Source organism: Falco peregrinus, chromosome W (genome assembly GCF_023634155.1).
Source record: "Falco peregrinus isolate bFalPer1 chromosome W, bFalPer1.pri, whole genome shotgun sequence".
NCBI classification, from domain to species: Eukaryota; Metazoa; Chordata; class Aves; order Falconiformes; family Falconidae; genus Falco; species Falco peregrinus.
The window spans coordinates 9,087,634-9,111,508 of record NC_073743.1 but is presented as its reverse complement, the minus strand read 5'-3'; the positions used below and the strand labels follow the sequence as shown (position 1 = coordinate 9,111,508).

Genomic DNA, 23,875 nt, shown 5'->3' with positions numbered 1-23,875 from the left:
AATGAGATGACTGAGACTGTGGACAAGTGGAGGGCAGTGGATATTGCTTACCTTGACTGCAGTGAGGCATTTGATAGTCTCCCATAATATTCTTATAGCCAGGTCCATGTCTTATCAGTTTGGTTAAGTACATAATAAAGTGGCTGGAAAATTGACTGGACTACTGGGCTTTCGGCTGTAGTCAGCAATACAAAGTCTAACAGGCAATCAATTACTAGTGGCATGCCTAAGTGTCACACCACTATTGTTGACCCTAATACTAGGGTCAATACTGTTTAATGACTTCATTAACAACCTGCATGATGGAACAGAGTATACAAGTTTGTGGACAATACCAAATTGGGGGGAGTGGTCAACATGCCAGAGGGCATGGCTGCTGTTTAGAGGGACTGACATCCTGGAGAAATTAACTAACAAAAACCTCATGAAGTTCAACAAATGCAAGTACAAAGCCTGCACCTGGATGGAACAACTCCATCTTCCCCCATCAGGTTGGGGAACAAACTGCACCTGGGATAGAACAGTCTCCCCCCAGACTGGGGGACCAAATGGCAAGAAAGCAGCTTTGTAGAAAAGGGCCTTGGAGTCCTAGTGGGCAATAAGTCAAACATGAGCCAGCAATGCATCCTTGCAGTAGAGGCAGTTGAACACACACTAGACTGTATTAGCAAGAGCATAGCCTGGAGGTCAACAAATGCAGTTATTATAGAATCATAGAATTATACAGGTGAAAAGGGACCTCTGGCAATCTCTAGCCCCCTTCACAATGCAGGATCAACTAGATCAGGTTGCTGCTCAGGGCCTTGCCCAGTTGAGATTTGAATACCTCCAAGGATAGAGGCTCCACAGCCTCTCTGAGCAACCTCTTCCATGTGGAATGGCTGGAAGACAATGGACATATTATGAGCAATCCAGACCAAGTAACTTTGTTGTAATAGCAGGCCGAGCAGGCCAAAGCTGTAACAAGCTGCAGCTGTTGTGAAGGTCATATGCAAGGCCAAGAGAGACAAAGAAAATGTGTACCGGCAGAGAGATAAGAAAGTTGGACTATTAAGGAACTGTATGTGGGAAAGAGATAGAGGAGTTGGACTGAAAAATAAGAAAATAGAATGTTGAAACAGAATGTAGATGAGGAGCATGGATACCACACCATGACAATCACAGAGTGCAGGAGAGTGAATAGACAAGCAGCTTTAGCCTATTAGCAATCTAGAATCAATGTGTGTGCTTTGTGCTAGTGTATAAATTGCTGTGTATCCCTTAATAAAGGGGCACTAACTTGATCACATTGGTCGTATAAGTTGTGTTCGAACCTTCTGTGCCAACAAGTGGCACCCCGAACAGGGACCCTCTCGTCCATGCTTCCAGGAGCGAAGAGACAGCTCAGAGGGGGCGGAAGAAGCCGGCCGTAGCAGGCACTGCCCCGGTGCCTGGGAAGGCACTGTAAGAGTTGGCCTAAAGAGAACAATATTGTCTCAACATTGTCAACAGAGACCTGGTGATTGAATGTGGTCCTCATGGACACCAAGACAACTACACCCTGGGAAGGAGAACTGCACGGTACGAGGAGTACTATGCTGCTCCCTGCCACCTGGGATTGAATAAGGCCGCATAACAGCTGTCCAGAAGATGGATCACAACCATGGTCACAACAACGAACCAGAAAACAATACAAGAACACGCCTCCTGGTCTGAAGCTACCCACCACTGGAGCAAGATAACCTGGCTCGAGAGGGCAGAGACTGGCGGAAGTCCATGGACCAGAGGAGGAGCAAGGTGTGTTGCTTGGCATAAAAAGATGCCTTCTTAGCAAATGAACTTTGGAGATCTTCCCCACCAAGGATCGCGACGATCGGAAGGACCGGCGGGACGCTGCCTGGACCTGGGACCACAGGGACGCCTTGGACCCATGGTGGTAGCTATAACCCTCTTTCCTTTTCTTTTTACTTTACCTTTTATTCACTTTCTGTCTTTCTACCTATCACACGCCGCTTTACGGGCAAAAAATAAAATTGTGCTGTTTGATTGAAGCATAACCCCTTGGCGTGGTTGCCTTGATTTTTTGCACTTCGAGATCATAGTTAACGAACCATCACAAGTCCACTGAGTGGACTGTGACAGGCGCACATGCGCAACCGTCGGAATCTCGCCCTGATCAGGTGAGCGGTCAGGGAGGAGATGGGGTCCACGCTAAGCAAAGAAGAAGCGGCAGTGGTTAAGCTCCTCCAACATATCCTCTTTAAGAGAGGGCTATCTTATGATGAGGGAAGCCTGAGAAAGCTGCTGTCATGGGCTCGGCAGCGAGGACTGATCCCCTCAGTGAGCGTGGCTTTTGAGTTAACGACTTGGGATAAGATCGGTGCAGCACTGTGGGAGGACATTAGTTCAGGTTCTAAAGAAAGTGCCAAATTCTCCACGATGTGGAGGTTGATTTTAGAAACTTTGAAAGAAATGAAAGCGGTCAGCAGATGATTGTATGATGCTGCCACAGAGGGGAACTCCATGTCGGGAATGCATTTAGCACCTTGGTGGCAAATTCTGACTATTCTTTGCCAAGTGTGGACTAATTCTAATAATGGTGCTAAACCAGAGGAAGCTGTAAATTCCATGAACAGTGCGACTCTTCTCAACACACTGTCAATGATGGCGATTCCGTCCACACCTCCTCTACCCCCAAAGCTTCTGTCACTGATTGCAGCAACCCTCACAACACAGGAGCAAGCGCAGGAACAGGACAACTCGGACAATGATTCCATTGACACTGATAAACCTTTTGATCCAGGTCCTATAGATCTGGAAAAGGAGCTAGACACCCACCACCCTGCATCTCCCCCGATGCATTGACTGTATTTTCAGGGAGGGTGAAAGGGGGTCTGAGGGATTGGTGGCAGGAATGTAAGTGGGAAGTGCTTAAGCGAGGGGATTTGGGAGTCACTATGGCATGTTCAGTATTTTGTCAGACAAATCAACCTCGAGAGTGGCAGCCTTTGCAATACGAGGCTGTTAAGGAGTTAAGCAAAGCAGTGCGGGAAGGGAGGATTCATAGTACATTTGCTATGTCCCTTCTTGAAGTGATGGCAGAGCCTTATACACTCACACCACATGATTGGAAGTCATTGCTTTGTATGGTACGAATTCTGACACAGTATATGATGTGGTTATCTGATTTTTGTGAGCTATGTGTAGTGGCCTTGATTGAAAACCTTAATCGGGGAATTGCTGTTAACTAGGAGCAGTTGGCTGGAGAAAATAATTGTGCCGATTCTGTGACCCAGGCAAGGTATCCCAGGGACAAGTATTTGCAAATGAAGGAGATGGCTATTAAGACAGTCCGGATGCGGGAGTCTTGCCACAGTCTTGCAGGGTTTTAGAGAGTCACTAACTTTAATACTACCTTCATTGATTGTCTTCAGAATATTTTTGCAACAAGTCGAGTGTGAGGAAGCTCAAGGGTTGCTTTTAAAACAACTAGCTATGATAATAATGCCAATGAAAATTGTAAACAGGCAACTTTCACAATTGCAACCCTAACGTGTCAAATGATTATAACGCAGAACTCACAGCAGACTGTAACTCTCAGGCTGAGTTCTGGAATGCAGCATAACACATTTTTATTATTTTTTTTTTTGCTTCTCTAATCTCTTCTGTAGAGTAGTACACACTCTTAACTTGCTTAGTGATAAATAGGTGTCTGCATGCTTCTAGTGATATATAGCTATGTAACTGCATGAATGATTTCTGCCCTGAGCCTGGTGGTACATGCAGCTGCGTTTTTTGTCCGGGTCGAGATGTAAATATGGGCATCTCTGTTATGGTAAAGTGTCTCTGGTTGCATATTCAAAAAAAAAAAAAAAAGAAAAAAAAAAAGGGAGAAATGAAGGGAATGACCTCAGAGGCATGTTCAGAGAAAGCATGTTATGTTTTGAACTTTTTGAAAATCTTTGTTGATCATGTTGTGCCTACCATTGTGTGGCACTTTGTGTCAATTGGTGACAAGCAGCAAAAGCATGAAGGTGTCTTAGTATGCATGAAATGCTCGTACCAGGCATTGGTCAGGACCACATGAATTGTTAACTTGGGGGAGAGGTTATGCTTGTGTTTCTACAGATGAAGGTCCGCGATTGATACCAGCTTGCTCTGTGCGGCCTAAGCTTAGCGTACCAGACTGTGGGAGCGCTGCTGCCGCCAGTCAACCCAACAACTAATGTGTGGTCTCCTTACTGAACCAGGCCTTGTTTGGTGTGCCCTTCCTGACTAACAGATGTTGTTGCAAAAAAGTGAATGTATGTGGGGAATGAAGAATCTTACTGAAAGCCTTGATATTTGGGATAATTGATTACCTCTGTATAACGTTAACCCAAAAGAAGTTGATATTGTTTGCACTTTGAATGTTGATAGTTGTCTTTATGTAGATGCTAATGCAGTGAAAGGCTATGATGAGACCATGACACCCACATAAGTCAACACATGAACATGCTGATAAGCATAATGTGTTTAAACGCAATATAACTTTGGATGAAGCATGTAATGATGTAGTTGATTTATGGAACTGATGGGAACGTATTGCAGCGGTTCTTCTCTTATCCGGAGTAACAGCAGGGAAAGCATTAAAGAATTAAATCACCTTGTTTGTTAGGCAGTTAAGAATGTGAGTCAAATTTGCCACCATTACATACAAAAGAGAGCAACTATAGGCTTTTTGTTGTTGGCTCAAGGACATGGTTGTGAAGGATTTTGATGGCATGTGCTGCATGGATTTTAGGCCCCCCATTGCAGCAACATGTTATCAAAATCTGAGAAAATGTCAGCCTTTTTGGCATCAATTCACTCAATTGGCAGTATTGTTTGTTTGCTATTGCCTTGGTTGCCATGTTTGCAAGGGCCCTGCAGAACATGACAAACCTGGTACTAGCTCTTCAAAAGCAAAAAGAGGGGAGAATAGTAGAATTGTACAGAACAGAGACAGTGCGTTGTTTTGACATTGATGATGTGCAGTTTTGGCCTTGCTTTGACGATGTGCAGCTGAGATCCTGCAGCAAAGAGTTAAATTGTGGATAACTGGCGAGCTGAAAAGGGTCACATAGACATAGTCCAGCTGGCTGGACAAAAATGCACATCGCTCTCAGCTTATCTGAAGTAAAGCAAAAATACACTGTCTTTGGCTGTTCTTGTTACACAATAACAGGAAGATTTCGGTGGGAAAAGAATGTTGCAGGTGGGAACAGAAAACTACAGAAGAGAAACTAGGGGCGGGCTTGGTATTTAGGCAACTAACCAATAATGAGCTTAACTTTTGTAATATGTATGAGCTAATTATAAGAAGGCATAAAAGGTGACTGTAAGAGACAATAAAGGAAGTCGGCTGATCACTCATATTGAGTGACTGTGTCTTCCCTCCGTCGCAACAAATGGCGCCCGAACAGGGACCCTAGAGAGGGCTGAACCTGCGAGCCACGGTTCGACGGAGATTCGGGTACCGGTGCTGAAAGCAGCGCAGGAGGCGGAAGGGCACAGTCCCCGCGCCCGGGAGCACCTACAGAGGGTCCCGCCGGCCACGCGTCGCCGAAGTCTCGCAAAGGCTGCAACAGCGCTGACGAAGGTATGGAGAGACAAGCGACGTATGCTTCGCTCATATGCTTTTTAGAAAAGCGGAGCGTTCAGGACATAGATTGTAAAAAGGAATTCCTCGGGTTATTAGCGTATGGGATAGCATCCGGGACCCCCGCGGCAGCGGCGAGCGGCGGCGTGCGGCCCGGCAGGCCCCTTCCCGGCCGCGGTTTCTCTCCAAGGCGGCACCCCACCCCCCCCCACCCCACCCCCCCCTCCGATCGGCGCCATGGCGATGCAAGCGGCCAAGCGAGCTAACATCCGGCTGCCCCCAGAGGTCAATCGGACCCTCTATATTCGGAACCTGCCGTATAAAATCACAGCGGAGGAAATGTATGATATTTTTGGGAAATACGGACCTATTCGACAAATCAGAGTTGGAAACCCTCCTGAAACAAGAGGAACAGCTTAAGCTCCTCAAGGAAAAATACGGACTTGATTACAAACCCACCAAAAAAAAAAAAAAAAAGTGCTTCAGATGTCCCCTACAAGAAATGGGTTTCTGCCTTGAACTAGCAAACATCTCTGTGTTTAACGAGAAGCCTTTTTGCCTTGATGGAGATAATTTATTCTGTATTCTGTATTTATGCTGTATTCTGAATGTGGAAATTGGTTGGGACTAGGAGGCTGGCTTAAAGGCATTTTGCAAATGGGATTATTATTTTTGATCATTATTGTAATAATAGTTTCTTGATCAAAACCAGCCAACATTATTTGTAAGCATTAGGCATATCTGAAGAGAATGCCTTTATTTGAATCAGCAGTTAAGGTGTAGTTTAGTCTGAGGCTGTGGTTTTATCTGCTTCTGGTGAATTTTTGAAGTGATGAAATCAGAGATACATGGTATTCTAAGAGTTATGAGGTAATAAGGTAATAATCTAAGTAAGGGTGCTGTCTTTTATATCTACAAGTTCAATATGCTTTTATGTAGCAGAGAGAAACTTTAACAATAATGTTGCTTGAGCGAGATGTGCATGTGACAACTTGGGAAAAGGGATATCACAACTGGAGTGCAACAGTGTTTCTACGTCTGGCAGAGTGAAATCTTTCAAGACCTGAGTTTAGACAGTCTAAAATAAATTGTTAGTATTCAGAAAACCCATCTTAAGCCTCTTTTGCTTACATAGTGTTATGAAAGTCAACTGCTATTCTAGAGAATTAATGATTTTTTAATACATATTAACAAATACTACTATTTTAACTTGAGGCAGTTGAGTGAGAAATACTCACGTGTAGCATTTGAGGGAATGTCAGCATAAATCGCACTTACAGTAAGACTGCATTTTTAATTACTGTACTCGTTAAGATTCGATGATGCCATAAGGCTAAGGCCTTTTATCACAGATCGGTTCTGAACTAAAAGGTGTGTGCACATGTAGATATGCACATTTGTGTTATTTTCCTTAATTGGCTACAAAATAATATAATTAGGTTGGGGACTAGATCTTGGGAATTTGTCTATTATACTTCTGTTTGTTAAGGAACGTGCATAGCATACAGCACCCATGTAGGCTTGGCTTGTGGCATAGTTGTCAAATTTAGCATAGACATTCAGACAGATAAGCAACGTACTCTTCTTGTGTGTATCACCTACAAGCCATTATGGCTTAGTGTGTAAATCTGTATGTAACTATTGAAAAATCCACTTATGAATGTATATAGCTTAGAACTAATTTTTCCCCTTTGTTAATTCTTTGATATCAATGAGGTATTCTTCAGAAAATGTATGGACTGGTTGGTTGCATAAGGGCAGTTGTTATTTGGACAGAAAATTGTTAATGGTCAGGGATTTTCCACTAAAATATTTGCAAATATTCCTAGTCAAACATCCGTTTGGTTTCTTTTTGGGTTTTGAGCTTGCATTAGTCCATGTTCAGAACTTTAAAATTACCTTTGAATTTTTTAAACTTTTTATATCACTGGAACAGAAAGAGCATCTAAATTAAAGCTTCAAGCTAACTTTATTTTTCAAGTATTTCAGGAATTATACTTCTGAACTGAGATTTTATAAGTTGGCTGTGTATTTTCCTGTGTTAAAATGCTGTTATTGAAAATGGTCAACCAAGCCTATGTCGCCCAAAATAAAAACGGGGGAATTGTGGATAACTGGCTAGCTGAAAAGGGTCACATAGACATAGTCCAGCTGGCTGGACAAAAATGCACATCGCTCTCAGCTTATCTGAAGTAAAGCAAAAATACACTGTCTTTGGCTGTTCTTGTTACACAGTAACAGGAAGATTTCGGTGGGAAAAGAATGTTGCAGGTGGGAACAGAAAACTACAGAAGAGAAACTAGGGGAGGGCTTGGTATTTAGGCAACTAACCAATAATGAGCTTAACTTTTGTAATATGTATGAGCTAATTATAAGAAGGCATAAAAGGTGACTGTAAGAGACAATAAATGAAGTCTGCTGATCACTCATATTGAGTGACTGTGTCTTCCCTCCGTCGCGACATTAAATAACTTTGAGGGAGTATGAGAAGAAACTAGGATGAGACAGAAACAAAGGAGGAATGTGATCTCACCTCTAGAAGATAAGGAAACAGCATGAACAGTAAAGAGTAGCCTATAGTGAACAGCGCCAAGGAAAGTGTTGTATGAATTTGACTGATCACTCGAACTCTATTCATAAGCGGCTTGCTGAGTTAAGAAAAAATGTACAGGCCATAAAGCTTGAGTATGGGTTAATGGACTGGCTACAGAGTTTAGGAATTACTGGAGGGTTAAAAGATTTGTTTCTGCACGGGATAACGATATTAATTGCCATAGTAATCTTTTTAAGGATATTGGGCTGTGTGTGGAATTGCTTTATGAGAATGATGAACCGAATGATAAAAGGGGTCTGGATTGCTCAAAAACAAAAAAGGGGGATTTGTGGAGTGGCTGGAAGAAAACGGGCATATTACGAGCAATCCAGACCGCATAACTTGGTTGTAATAACAGGCCGCAGCCCTAACAAGCTGCAGGTGTTGTGAAGGACGTGTGCAAGGCCAGGGGAGATAGGGAGGCTGTGTGTTCACTGAGAGATGGGGGAGTTGGACAGAGGGATGAGAAAAAACAGGATGCCTGCACGAGGGGGGAGCAGCGTGTGGGCACCACACTGGGACCAATCATAAGGGAGGTGGAAGCGTGTGGACGAGTGGTTTTAACCTATCACTTTTTACATAACAAAGCCTATGTAGCGTGTGTATCTCTTGCTGAGAGTATAAATTGCTGTAAGTCTTTTAATAAAGTGGCACTAACTTGATCATATTGGTCGTATAAGTTGTGTCCGAGCCTCCTGCTTCAACAAAATTTCTTCACTGGAAGGGTGGTCAAATACTGGAACAGGCTGCCCAGGGAAGTAATGGAATCACCATCCTTCTAAGTGTTTAAAAAATGCATAGATGTGGCGCTTAGGCACATATTTTAGTGGTGACTTGGCAGTCCTGGGTTAACAGTTGGACTTGATCTCAGAGGTCTTTTCCAACCTAAATGATTTTATGATTCATTAGCCCTTGTCTTGTCCATGGGGCTCCTTTTGAAGAGAGAGCCTGCATCCTGTTTGTAGCCTGCAGATGGTTTAGAGAAAGAAAAAAAATCTGGAACTGCTGAGTTTCTAGTGTACATCTGTAGGCAATATAAATACTGTGGTGTAAGAAATCATTTCTATCTCCTACTTGTTAGTGACTCTCAGTATGTTTGGAAGAAGGAAAGGGATGCTTATCTTGTGCCCCAACTAATTCATAGCTTAAATTCCACTTTCACTAATAGTCCAGGATAAGATCAGAGGACATGCAGTGAGCATTTGTTTTGAGTTTACATGGCAATGTTGGGGGGGGCTGCATGGGTGGCCTCTGTGAGAAGAGACCAGGGGCTGCCCTCACGTCAGGCAGAGCTGGCCAGAGGCCAGCTCCAAAATGGACCCACTGCAGGCCAAAACTGAGCCAATCAGCAAAGCTGGTGGCACCTCTGCGAAAGCATATTTAAGAAAGGTCAAAAGAATACTGCATAGCAGTTGTGAGAGGAGTGAGGAAAAAATTTGAGAGAAACAACCCTGAAGATATCAAGGTTAGAGAAGAAAGAGGAGGAGGAGGTGCTCCAGGCATCGGAGCAGAGATTCTCTGGAACCCATGGAGAGTACCACGTGCCACAGCAGTTGTTCCCTGCAGCTCATGGAGAGGACCGTGCTGGAGCAGATATCCACACTACAGCCCATGGAGGACACCACACAGGAACAGGTGGATGTGCCCTGAAGGAAGTTGCAGCTGGTGGAGAGCCCACACTGGATCAGGGTACTGGCAGGAGCTGCAGCTCGTGGGGGACCCATGTTTGAGCAGTCTTTTCCTGAAGGACTGTATAACATGAAACAGATCCATACTGCAGCAGTTCTTGAAGAAATGCAGCCCATGGGAAGGACCCCACACTGGAGCAAGGGAAAAGTGTGAGGAGGAAGGAGCGCCAGAGAGGAACTGATACAAAGTGAGTGCAACCCCCATTCCCCATCCCCCCAACACTGCTCAGAACAGGGAGGAAGAGACAGAGGAGTCGGGAACAATGGAGTGAAGTTGATCTTCAGAAGGGGGGGGGGGAAACGAACAACAACATGTTTTCAGTTTTGTCTTTGTTTCTCACCATCCTACTCTATTTTTAATTATAAATAAATTAAATTCACTTCTCCAAGTCGAGTCTGTTTTGCCTGTGATGGTAATTGGTGACCAATCTTCCTGTCTTTATCTTGACCCACGAGCTTTTTTTCATCTTATTTTCTTCCTCTGTCCTGCTGAGGAGGAGTAGTGAGAGAGTGGCTTGGTGGGCACCTGGCAGCCAGCCAAGGTCAACCCACCACAGTAATATTAATGCATGCTGGAAGGTAGGTAGTAATAGTTACTCTATTGTTATTTGACATCTGTCGTGGTTTAACCCCAGTCGGCAACCAAGCACCATGCAGCCACTTCGGAAGTGATTGGTACTTAAGCGCAGCTCCTCTTGGCACCCTGGTGGCCATTGCTGGGATGGATGTTTAAGGGGAGGATTTCTTCTACACATCATGCAACTGATGCTACATGGAGTAAGTGGGTCATGCTGATTATACAACGAGCTCAAATAGGAAATCCCTATCATCCAGGTAACTTGGAAATTATTATGGATTGGCCACTAGGTAAAGATTTTGGGATGTCACCAGAGGAAGAGGTGACGTGCTGAAGAAGCCCCATTGTATAATGAACTGCCAGAACATAAGAAGCAATATGCCTTGTTGACTGATGGGTCCTGCCATATTGTAGGAAAGCATTGAAGGTGGAAGGTGGCTGTACGGAGTCTCCGATGACAAGTTGCAGAAACTGCTGAAGGAGAAGGTGAATTGAGTCAGTTTGCAGAATTGAAAGCTATCCAGCTGGATTTAGACATTGCTGAACAAGAAAGGTGGCTGATACTTTACCTTTATACTGACTCATGGATGGTGGCAAATGCCCTGTGGGGGTAGCTGCAGCAATGGAAGCGAGAGCAATTGGTAATGTAGAGGTAAACTCATCTGGGCTGCTGCATTATGGCAAGATGTCACCACTCGGTTGGAGAATCTGGCTGTAAAGGTACGTCATGTAGATGCTCATGTACCCAAAAGTCAGGCCACTGAGAAACATTGAAACAACCAGCAGGTGGATCAAGCAACCAAGATTGAAGTGGCTCAAGTAGATTTGGATTGGCAACATGAAGGTGAATTATTTATCGCTGAGTGGGCCTGTGACACTTCAGGCCATCAAGGAAAAGATGCAACATATAGATGGGCCTGAGATTGAGGGGTGGACTTAACCATGGACACTGTCGCACAGGTAATCCATGAATGTGAAACATGCATTGCAATATAGCCAAGCGGTTTGAGCCTCTGTGGTATGGAGGATGATGACAGAAATATAAATATGGGGAGGCTTGGCAGATTGACTATAGCACACTCCCACAGACCCACCAAGGCAAGCACCGTGTGCTTACAATGGTGGAAGCAACCACCGGATGGCTGGAAACATACCCTGTGCCCCATGCCACTGCCCAAAGCACTATTCTGGGCCTTGAAAGACAGGTCCTGTGGCGATATGGCACCCCAGAAAGAATTGAATCAGACAATGGAACTCATTTCCAAAACAATCTCATAGACACTTGGGCCAAAGAACATGGCGTTGAGTGGGTATATCACATTCCCTATCATGCACCAGCCTCTGGGAAAATTGAACAATGTAATGGATTGTTAAAGACTACGCTGAAAGCAATGGGTTGTGGGACCTTCAAACATTGGGATAAACATTTAGCAAAGGCTACCTGGTTGGTTAATACCAGAGGATCTGCTAGCTGAGCTGGTCCTGCCCAGTCAAAGTTTTTGCATGGTGCTTGGTTGCTGGCCGGGGTTAAACCACAACATCATAAAGCAGATGCTTTCTTCTCAGAAGTATGTCTTGCAAGTATTCTGCTATTTTGGCTATTGCTAATTTTGCAGAATAAAGATAGCCAGAGGAGAGTGTGGAAAATCCTTTTATCTAGAAAATATTTTTATGATATACAGTCTGGAGACTGTATTATTGGTGGTAATACTTGATCCATGATTCTGTAAGTATCTTTCAATTAGGTTTAGAAAGCTTGAAGTAGAAGTTTCCGTTAAAAGTAATTTAGCTGAACAATATTGTGTTTAGTCACTGTTGTGAATATAATATTGTTTTTACGATGCCTTCCATGTCAGTGTTCTATTTGGGAATTATATGCTTCATAAATTCTATCAATTTTCCTTCCATAAACAGCATGTTTTGTTTTCCACACAGACACAGACGTATATTCAAGGTATTGAATTAATCTGTCAAAACCAAAAAGAGTTTGTGAAGAACTCTGTAGAATCCAAATGGAATCTAGCAGAAGCCCAGCAGAAACTTGGTAGTTTAGCACTGCATAATTCGGAATCCATTGATCAGGAATATGCCAAAGCACAGACTGAAGCTTCAGAACTGAGACAGAGAGAGGAAGAATGGAGAAGAAAAGAAGCAGCACTAATACAGAGGGAAAGACAGAAAATATGGAATACAGATTCATTTAGTAAGGAGGTATTTAATAAGGTATGGCCTATAAATGTGTATGAAAACAATTATAAGCCTTTTTTATTCCATTTATTTCTCTTCTTGAGTGTTTTCTATATTTAGTATAGTGCTTATTGTAATGTCTTGAATGTTTTTCTTTCTTAATTTGTCCTATTGAAGAGGACATGTTGCACTGATATCATGAATGTGTATGACACCTCCTTTAACTGGGAGTCAGAACTTATATTTGTCCCTTATAGCAACTGTTGCCAAAACCAAGGATGAGAAAAAGTTCTTCACATTAAGTTTGTTTCTTTGTTATGCTAAATTCTCACATTTGAAACATGCACAGTTTGCCTCTAATAACGTTAATTTCTTAATACAGATTATGTTAGCACAAGCTGTCTTCATAGTAAATGTCAGTTTTGTTTTCAGCACTTAACTTGAATATGAACCATCATTTTTCATAATTCCACTGAGTTAGCTTCATCAGGGCTAGATGGTATAGATATTTCTCATTGTTTATAGATCAGTAAGTTCCTACTCGTGCATAGAACTTTGAGATATATTATTGCTCAGAAGAATAATATGATAAGGCATTTTTCACCCTATTATTAATTAGATGAGCTGTGTTTTAGTAAATAACCTTCCTGGGTACATGAAGTGTTGGGTACATGTGTGTTTGCTGGGCTGTGTTTAAAACTAGAACATTGCCCTTTAAGTAGTAATGAATTAAAATAATCCTATAGGTCAAAAAAGGTATATGTGGAGATTCTATAATAGTTTTTTCTCATCTTTAGAGTTTTATTAGTCAATATAAAAGAAAAGAAGTAGAAGATGAAGATATATCTAAATCATTTATACAGAAACATGAACAAAAGATTAGATACTTTGGTAAGTATGTTGCTTCCAACATTTTGCAGTTTAATCTCCTGTAGAATTTGTGTAGGTCTATTTCTTTTTTTCGTTATTGTTATTACTGTTGTAGAAAATGGATGCTAACAAATGAAACATCTGGCGAGGAGAGTATCTAGATTCTTGTTTCTCAGGACAGGCGATGTGGCATCATAACAAATAACCATTTCAAAGTAATGGAAGCTGTAAAGCACAGAAGCCCGTTGGTTACTATGATCAATGAGAACTTCTTGAGTCAACATAGAACTGAAAAAGTTTTTCAAGTCATAAAAATTAAAATTCTAGCAACTTTTTCTGCTGTTCCATGGGAAATGACAGGGGCATTAATGGAGATGCAATTCCTGCATGTAAAAGTGCCTGGGACCTGCCTCCAATAAATAGCTGGGGGTTTTCTGTCTGTTAATCCATGAGGGGAGGTGAATGATAAAAGGTAAATATCTGCAAAACAGCTGTTAAGACTATGTAGAGATGGAACCGATCTTTTGTTTTTAAATATATAAATATATGAGTGATAGAAGGGTAAAACTTTGTATCTAATACTGGCAAGCAGTAAAATATTACTAATATGTGTATTAGGGCAATTAAATCATATGAAGGAAATGAGGGGGAGGTGATCATCTCACTGTTTGAATTTTGAGTTCTGACTTTTAACCTGCAGGTCTTTCCATGAAGGTAGTTTCATGCTACTTACTACAATTAAGTCTTCTAGTTAACTTTCAACCACTGAGTTGGCTCTCCTGTTTTTGACCTTAATGCTTGAACTTGGTTATAAAAATAGCTTTTTATTTCCTAAACCCTAGCAAACCATGTCAAAGCATATTAATTTTAGACTATGATTATGCTTTCATTTCTATTTGTCTTAACTTGCAAGCACTTCTGTCAAAATCACTGACTATAAATCTCCATCCATCAATTTTGTTATACTATCAAATTCTTAATAAATAGGTATAGATACTACTTGGTTACAGTGTGTGAAAACCATTTACAGTTAACCTGTTTTTAACGCTGCCAGAGATACAATAAAAATAAGATCTTAACAGTAGCAGCTAACTATATTTCAGTATCTTTAGTCTGAGCATACCTTATTGGTAATGTTCTTTTAGCACTGGGAGGTGTTTTAATAACCAAAAAATATAGAGTTCAGTTTTATTTGCATGGTGTTCTTCTAAGGTAACAATGAAGTGTGAAGGAGATTGTAGTGGTATGTAAATTTGAATAACATCTTCACTGCATTAAATCACTTCTCCGTATTGAATGTGTTAATTCATGTTGTTGGGTTTTTTTTTAATCAGGTATGCTGGGCAGATGGGATGACAGTCAAAGATTTTTGTCTGACCATCCATATCTTGTATGTGAAGAAACAGCTAAATATCTCATCTTATGGTGTTTTCATCTAGAAGCTGAACAGGTACTAGGAAGACCTTTAAACCGCTTAAAAGTATGCAATTTCCCACTTACACTACAGAAAAGCTGTCCAAATTGATGAGCCATTTAATTAATCTTCTCCCTGTCTTCTCATGTCTATGTTATCTTATTGAAGGAAGCCTCCAAAACACATTACTACATTAGATCTAGTCTCAGCTAATTAACAGTCCCTTTGCTTCTGTCAGTATCAGTTCTTTCCTCTTTAGGAATCAAATGCAAAGATGCTGCTGATTTCTAGATAGAGTTATACTTTTAAAGATACTTTCTGTAATTATGTAATTTCTCTTTTCAGAAAAGAGCTCTGATGGAACAAATAGCACACCAAGCAGTTGTGATGCAGTTTATTATAGAAATGGCCAGAAGTTGCAATGTGGATCCAAGAGGCTGTTTTCGTCTATTTTTCCAAAAAGCCAAAGTAAGTCAGAACTTGTATAACACTGAAACTCTTGATACCCTTGCAAGGGATCAGTGTTCTGAAGGAGCTTTCTTCCTGACAGTTGGAGGTTAAATATGTTACCAACTGAATCAAGCTTATGGGGAAGTGGTGTTTTGTTGGCAGTTCATTCTAGGATGAACATTTTGCATAATTCTGATCTTGAGAATGGAAGTTCCATGGATTTTTGTTAGGCCAGAGGGAAAGCAGAACATAGCATGGGAACTACAGGAGTGTGGAAAAGTGAAGTGCCACCTAAATTACAGCGCAAACATGAATGTGTCTAAGAACCAAGTGTCCTATTTCGTTTATCATAATTCCTCTCTATACAGTTTATGGCAGGGCCCAATTTGGAGTCTGTTTCTCTTCAGTCAGTCATAGTTAGCTCTGGAATGCTGAGAGGGAGAGAAAGATGTGAGAAGACTGAAGCTGTGGTTTGATGCAGGTTCTATATTAAGTTATCCAAGACTGAAGAATCAAATCATGCTGATCTTAATGCTGCTTTAAGGACTTCAGTTGACACCCACTTTGAATCATGCTTTGCTTTTGAATTGAGTGCTGCCATTAGTACCTTTTCTCTTAAGGGTATTGGCTTCTGAGGTGGCATAAAGGAAGGATTAAAATTATATTTGTTTTGTTCTTACATGTTCTCAGATGAATAACTCAGTTGCTATACCCATCAAATGCTAAAGTCTCTCTTTGAAACAAAGCAAACAAACAAAAAACAGCATACCTGAATCTTCTTTTTAAGCTGACTGGTGGTAATATTGTTATTGACTTGTACAAACCATTATCCTTTAATGAGTATAATATGCATTACTGCAAGACTTCTCTTTAGCAGTATGTATGCTTACAACTAGAAGTAAATCTGGCTGAGATGAAAAATATTTCACTCTTCTTTTTACAGGCAGGGGAAGAAGGCTATTTGGAAGCTTTTAAAACTGAGCTTGAAGCATTCAAATCAAGAGTGAGAATCTGTTCACAGTCTCAAGCCTTTATACCTACGTCAGTACAGAATCCCAGTGTCTATACTGGTATTGTAGGACTGGAGTCTTTGTCACAGGTAGGCTTTTTATTTCCAAAAATGAATATAACAACTCTTTTAGGAATAGATTTTTGCTACACTCTTGAGAAGATGTACTTTTTGAGATCTAGGAATAGGCCTCTCCATACGTGAAGCACTGTCATTTCTAACATGCACTATTAGCAATATGCAAGAGAGATTGTTTCTCAAAGCTCTCACAATTTATAGCATTAAAAGGCATATGTTAGTTCAGTGCCCTTGAATAATTGTGCTAAATGGAAAACTGCATCATTAACCTGTTCAGGCGCTAGAATTAAATATACTTTGCATCACAGGAGGCGAAATGAGCTTTCAACTGAAAATGACTAATCCTATTAATGGAAACCTACAGGTAGTCAAGTCTAAGGAAAATTTACACTGTGTTACGATATTCTGCCCTTGGTTTTATCTTTATTTTGGAACACCGGGGCCTTTGGTTTCAGTGCTGGTGATGATCACATCTTGGGCTGAAGATTAAAATTTAAAAGGGTTTAAAAGCTGGATGTTGGGGAAGGAGACACAATTTAAAGTACTTTGAAATAATTTTGGTCAAGGTACCTGTTTGATAAGATCTGGTAACTGAACCCTAAGTAAATAAGGTGATAGTATGCTAGCTAAATTTAAAGAAGCTTCTTGACACTCACATTATGACAATACTGTCTGGGTTGTTGTTTTTTAAGAAATTTTATTTTATTACAAACTTATCTCATCTTAAGACAAGCAAAATAAAGAGCTTGATTTAGTTATCTGTAAGTGTATGTATGCATTGAGATTAAGCTTTGAATTCTTCATTTGTTGCAGAATGCAAATGATCGACAAGGTTGCATAAACAGAAGTGTTTCCAATTTAAACTCAATGCTACCGAAAGATGAAGAACCCAAAATGATGGACACAGTATAGCACTGTTAAGACTGAGGCAAAGTGCTCTTTTTATTATTATTATTATTATTATTTTTATTATTATTATTGCAAATAAAAGAACGTGGCTATTTTCTTAAGACATTTTTATGGGCATCGCACTTTATTTTTGGTGCTTTGAGTGGGGAGGGATTTGGACGGAGGGTAATCCAGAAACAGTTGTAATAATGTTTGAAAATGTGCTGCTAGGTTTTTGGTTGTCTATGAAGAATGGGGTTCTCATTGCCAAACATGAAACTGAATGTGTTTTATGCTACTAAATTTGCCTTTCATGATTTTGGGAATTAAAGTTTGAAAAAGAACTTGCACAAATACAATGTTTACAATAAGTGATGGATTTCTGGTGGAATCTGCTATTGTTATTAGATATGGGTATGTCTTATTCTATGAATATTGAAGATCACAGTTATACTGCTATATTGCTGGCATAGCTCTTAAATCTGGTTTTATCATTAGCAATAAATTGGTATGACATCAGTACTGCAGATCTGAATGGCATCAATTAAAACACTGGCTCTCTACCTCTTCTAAGAGGATTTAAATGTTACATTTTGCTTTCATAAAAAAAGTCTTGTGTGTTGTTCCCCTCCCCCCCATATAACTAACAATTGCTTACATATGATCTTTGGGTTGTATGGTCACTGAGAAACTTTTGGTTTTAAGACTTTAGTTTAAATTAACTAAATTTTTAAAACTAATTTTTTAAAGCTAGTTCTATAATGGAGTGAAAATTATTAGTTGAAGAGAACAAAAGGAGACTTTCAGGTACAGTGGGTGGGATGAGATTCTGCTTTCAACAAAGCTTGATCACAGTCAAGAGCCAAGCACTTGTAAGTCTGGTTTTGGCAGGTATTTCATACACTGCTAAACTAAAACTTTTTATTAAGTGAATGATTTCTGAAATTATCAACTTAAGTACTGAGAAATAGGACGATCTTTAAAAGCCTTGTGGTTTAGGATCTTGGGTTCAAATGCTATTCCCAGAACAAGCCTGGTGTCAGAGCCTCTGCAATCCAAAATTTCTATGAAACTTTTCAAACTTGCTCTTTCTATAGCAGCTCTGTCCATAAACATGTACTCTGTAGCTGAGCTATTTCAAGGGAGAGTCTGTACCTCAAATATCAGTATAAATATTTGTCACGTGTTTTTACAGGAGTCTATTATTTGTATGCTCCTTGAGCCAGATCTATTGTTTACTTGGCCCTCTGCTGCATTGCTCTGATCGCACACAGGGTTTGGAATGCATTTTAGAATAATAGTTTGACTAACCCAAGTAAATGAGTTGGTATAAATAGTTCTCATAGATCTTACCAGCAGTTGCTGACACAGATAAACTAGCTGTTATGCAACACTAGCTATTTTTTTCTTGTAGGCTCTAATTATGATATAGTAAAGTCTAAGTCTGTTGTAGTATACAGTGGGATAAGTATTAGTAAAAAATAAGCAATAGATCAGCTGATGGAAGCTCCTTTCTTGGCCCTAGTACTAATGTCTGGAACACTTGTGTTTTATCCTCAGGTTATCTGCTGTTCTGTCTAGCTATTGGGCAGACAATGAGGATTCAAGGAAACAACATACCACATCCAGGATGTGAGAAAAAGAGGTTGTTTATTGACTCAAAAACCAGAAGCTATATGGAACCGATGATAGTAATTGAATTAGAATGTCTTACGTCCCTTCTGATACCAGGAGCCCAAGGTGATGGCATCAGATGGATCTCTCATCTGGTGTACAGCATGCTGCATAGTCCTGTCTGTATCAAGGCTCAAACTGACAGGGGCTTCCTCACTTTTTTTCCATCACACGCTGGTTTTATGTCCCTTTCTTATACAGAGCAAACTAGCACTAAACATGTTGCCAGACTTTTGTCCAAGGCCACTAGCTCCTTGTGATAACAAATATCTTGAGTCTTTTCCCTACACCTGCAAAGATAGTAGCTGTCTCAGCTGCAAACTGCAGATAACTAAATATATTTATCCAGTCTGGTTTTGAAAACCTCCAAAGATGGGGACTGCACAACCTTTCTGGGCGCGTTGATCCCATGCTTGACCATCCTCATAGAGAAAAAGTTTCTCCTATCCAGTCAGGGCCTCTCTTATTTCCACTTATGCCCATTGTCTCCTGTCCTCCCACCATGCACTAGTGTGAAGAGCCTGGCTCTGCCTTCTTAATAACCTCCTTGTAGGTACTGGAAGGCTGCTGTCAGGTCCCCTCCAAAGCCTTCAGGCTGAAAAAGGCCAGTTTTCTCAGTCTCTCCTAATAGGGCATGTGGTCCAGGCCCCTGATGATCTCAGTGGCCCTCCATTAGATGTGCTTCAGTTGATCAATGTCTTTCCTGTATTGTACGTGACCCAAAACTGGTCACAGTATTCCATGTCTAATGAATGCTAAGTAAAGGGGGATAATCACTTTCCTTGATCTAATGGCTACACTACTGTTAATACAGCCCAGAATTATGTTGGCCGCCTTTGCTGCCAGGACACACTGCTGGCTCATGTTCAGCTTGCTGCCTATCAAGAGCACCCAGGTCCTTTTCAGCAGAACTGCTCCCCAGCCAGGCAGTCCTCAGCCAGTATCTTTGCAAGGGGTTCTTCCTTCCCAGGTACAAGACTAGGTGCTTGTTCTTGTTGAGTTATATGAGGTTCGGATGGGCCCATTTCTCCAGCCTGTCTAGGTTTCTCTGAATGGCAGCCCTGTCCTTAAGAGCATAATTTGCAAACTTGAGAAGAGTGCACTCTGTTGCCACCTCCAGGTCATTGAAAATGGTGTTCAACAGGACAGGTTCCAGGATAGACCCCTGTAGTACTCCACACTTGTCACTGGCCTCCGGGTAGAATATGACACATCAACCGCTATCCTTTGAGCTTGATCATCCAGCTACTTTTTCACCAATCTAGTTGCACCCCCCTTCGCCCCCATCCAGACCATAACAGTTGGATACAAGCATAGGATGGGAGACAGTGTCAAAAACCTTGATAAAGTTGAGGTAAATGTCCACAACCATAACTATTTTAATCAAAGTAGGCAACCAAGTCAGTCAAGCACGATTTATCTTTGGTAAATCCTTAATGACGGTTTCTAGTAGCCCTCTCCTCCATATGCCCAGAACTGTTGTCCAAGAGGACTTGTTTCATTATTTTCTCAGGGACTGAAGTGAGGCTGACCAGTCTGTTGTTCCCTAGATTGGCCTTTTGGCCATTTTTGAAGATGGATGCAATATTTGCCTTCATCTAGTCATCAGGAACTTCCTCCTTTCCAATGAGACAACTATGACTTTTCAAAGATGGTATGGAATGGCCTTACAAGGACATCAGCCAGCTCTCTCAGCACCCTTGGAGGCAACCTGTCAGGTCTCATGGACTTGTATGGGTAGAGTTCACGCACGTAATCCCTGACTTGATCCTCATCCGCTTCTGGTAATTCTCCCTCTTGAACCCTTTCACTAAGCACAGAGGCATGGGAGACCTTGCTAGTGAAGATGGACACAAAGAAGGTACTGAGTGCCTCAACCTTATCTGTGTCCACTGTCACTAAATCGTCTGCCCTATTCAGCAACCGGTCCCAGTTTTTCCTTGGTCAGCCTTTTGCTGCTGTTGTAGCAGCAGCATAGAGAGTTTTTATAGAAAGGCTAAGATTAGTGTGAATAGAGAAGGAATGGGAACCTTTGTGTGTGGAGACACCAGAAGGAACACACAGCAGAACAAAGGCTCTCAATTGTATACGTTAATGGCACCCAGATTAGCAGGTCATCAAGACCTCAGCACATCCACCAGCCATTACAGAAGACATCCAGGTCTGGAAACAAAGAACAGTGAACAATTCCTGATGACTCGCTGTGGTAGGCAGAAAGAATTGTGAGCTTAAATTGTGAATGCTGACAGGCTGCAGATAATTATGTGTGGGTAAACATCCAAAATTGAACTTTAGTACTCTCAAGCACAAGCCTGTGACTTGCTAGCTGCAACCAGTACAGACTGTTTGTAAATTTTGATAACTAATACTTGGACTAAAGAAGTGTGTCACATCTTGATTCCTCCAACTCAGAAACAGAACCACCAATTAGGAGCCTGATCACGTGTTGTGCTTCTGCACATGGACTATTTAAATTGGGAAAACTGGGGGCTTGGGTTACCAAAAAGAAGAAGGAGGCCTGGCAAAAAGAAAGTGAAGATCTTGGCTGGAGGAAAGATCCTGGAAGTGGGGGAAGATCAGGGAGATGTGTGGAGACAAATGCAGGGGGACATGCAGGAATCTTGGCCAATAATGCCTGAGACTGGTAACTGGGAGCAAGCTGCACAGCACAAAACCAACATGACTTTCATCTGCTCAACCCTCCTGGACCAGCAGTGATCTTCCTGATAGGAAGTACAGACATAGTGAATGTACTGCTGGGGGGGGGGAAGTGAATGTGTTTGTAAGATCACCAAGTAGGGTAAAAAGCTCTAATTTCATTGTTTCTCAAATAAACCCCGGTATCCAGATCCAGTATGGGTTGTTTGCTCACCTGTAACAGTCACAGGGGTGGGATAGGGTGGAGACACTGATCACTGTCAGCTCCAAAAGGGTACAAAAAAGCATATCCAAAACTTGCACGTGATCACTAACCTAAGAATAACCCAGGATACATTAGAAAGACTTGACAGCTGGCATCCCTTGTCCTCCATGTCATCACCTAACATCTGGCATCTTGCTGCCTGACTGCTGGATGGATGGCTTGAACATGCATAGACCTGGTGCTGTCAGGAGCAAGGAGGACTTGCTTCTCCCTAAGGGATGGGAAGCAAGGAGCTAGACATGACAACAAGACCAGCAGGGTAGAGGCCTTGCCAGCCAGGGCCCAGTCCCACAATACCCAACCAAAGCAGACTCGAGAAGGGTAGCCAGGATCAACCAAAAGTCTACATCATCAGGCAATTTCATGATGATAGGGCAGGTCCGAGGTCAAGCCAGGAAGTGAGTCTGCAGCTCAGGATCCAGTTCAACAGGCAGCCATTTCCTGGCACAGTCATGGCTGTGGCTGAGCTGGAGACAGGCACTTCTACAACATAGCTCATGGCTGAGTTTAAATGGATCTCCTGGGCCCATGGGTGAAAACCTCAGTTGAGGCTAGTCAGGGCCATTAAGGCCTACTACTGCACTCAGGACCTTGACATGTGCCTGACTGCTGGACAGACTTCTTAGATGCTTACTGTGCTGCTTTTGAGTGTGAAACTATGACTGACACTTATTTTGTTTCAGTTTCTATTTTAAATAAAATCACCTTCTGTCACAGCACTCTCCAGACTAGCTAGCTGCAACAAGGTCTTTTACCATCACATACCAACATACTCTTCATGCCAGTCCCTCTGCTGCCTTCTCCTAGTCTCTCCTCATCCAGGGTACTCTCCCTTCTTTCTCCTTCTTCCTCCTCTCTCTTCCTTGGCTGCCCAACCACTTAACAGATCCAGCCACAGCTGCACCTTATCTACATCAGCCAACCTGCAGCCCCTGAAGCCAGCCCACAGCTGTATATTATCAATGCTAATTAACCCATCTTCAATCCTCTACAACAGAGGTCCTCAAACTACAGCCCGTGGTCTGGATACGGCCCCCCAGGGTCCTCAATCTGGCCCCCGGTATTTACAGACACACACCCCCCCACACACACCCTCCCACACCCCCCCCCCCCCCCACACACACCGGGGGCTGGGTGGGGGAACCAAGTAGCCGCAGATGACTTCCTGCCACTTAATCTGCGTGCTGGCCCCCTGTTTAAAAAGTTTGAGGACCCCTGCTCTACAACCTTCTCCTCCTATAAGGTCTCCCATTGATTTTTGCTACATTGTTGATACAATGTTGCTATGATATTTTCTGCAGTAGAGCTTCTTCTTTTTGTCCTTGATGTTCCTTGCAAGTCTAAAGTTCAGGTGAGTATTGGTGTATTGGGTTTTGCATAGCAAAGTTGGGGGGGGGGGGGGGCACAGTGCTGCAGGAGTGGCCTTTGTGAGAAGAGACCAGGGGCTGCCCTCATGTCAGACAGAGCTGATTCTAGCCAGCTCCAAAACAGACACACTGTTGTCCAAAGATAAGCCAATCAGTGCAGCTGGTGGCACCTCTGTGAAAGCTTATTTAAGAAAGGGTAAAAAATGCTGCACAGCAGTTGTGAGAGAGGAGTGATAAAAATGTGAGAGAAACAACCCTGAAGACATCAAGGTCAGAGGAGGAGGTGCTCCAGGCGCCGGAGCAGAGATTCCCCTGCGGCCTCTGGAGAAGACTATGGTGAAGTAGGTTGCTCCCTTGCAGCCTATGGAGGACCACCTCAGAGCAGATATCCACACTGCAACCCTTGGAGGACCCCCACACCAGAGCTATGGGTGTGCCCTGAAGGAAGCTGCAGCCTGTGGAGAGCCCATGCTGGAGTAGGCTCCTGGCAGGAACTGCAGCCCATGGAGAGAAGACCACGCAGGAGCAGTTTTTCTGGCAGGAACTGAAGCCTGTGGG

At 42.2% G+C, this 23,875-nt stretch overlaps 1 protein-coding gene across 1 annotated transcript; it reads left to right on the top strand.

The window, feature by feature from the left end:
- The first annotated feature begins 11,796 nt into the window (after positions 1-11,796).
- Positions 11,797-21,881, top strand: LOC129783161 (hsp90 co-chaperone Cdc37-like 1). Its single transcript, XM_055793011.1, has 7 exons — positions 11,797-12,680; positions 13,442-13,535; positions 14,849-14,964; positions 15,274-15,396; positions 16,322-16,477; positions 17,279-17,393; positions 18,914-21,881. The coding sequence occupies exons 1-6, from the start codon at positions 12,333-12,335 to the stop codon at positions 17,375-17,377; spliced, it is 936 nt and encodes a 311-aa protein (XP_055648986.1). The 5' UTR covers positions 11,797-12,332; the 3' UTR covers positions 17,378-17,393; positions 18,914-21,881.
- The last annotated feature ends 1,994 nt before the right edge of the window (positions 21,882-23,875 follow it).

Excerpts from the sequence above, each read along its gene's own strand:
- LOC129783161 (XM_055793011.1), top strand. The coding sequence starts at position 12,333 with ATGCTTCATAAATTCTATCAATTTTCCTTCCATAAACAGCATGTTTTG. Across the intron at positions 13,536-14,848 it reads ACAAAAGATTAGATACTTTG|GTATGCTGGGCAGATGGGAT; the intron begins GTAAGTATGTTG and ends TTTTTTAATCAG. Across the intron at positions 16,478-17,278 it reads GACTGGAGTCTTTGTCACAG|AATGCAAATGATCGACAAGG; the intron begins GTAGGCTTTTTA and ends CATTTGTTGCAG.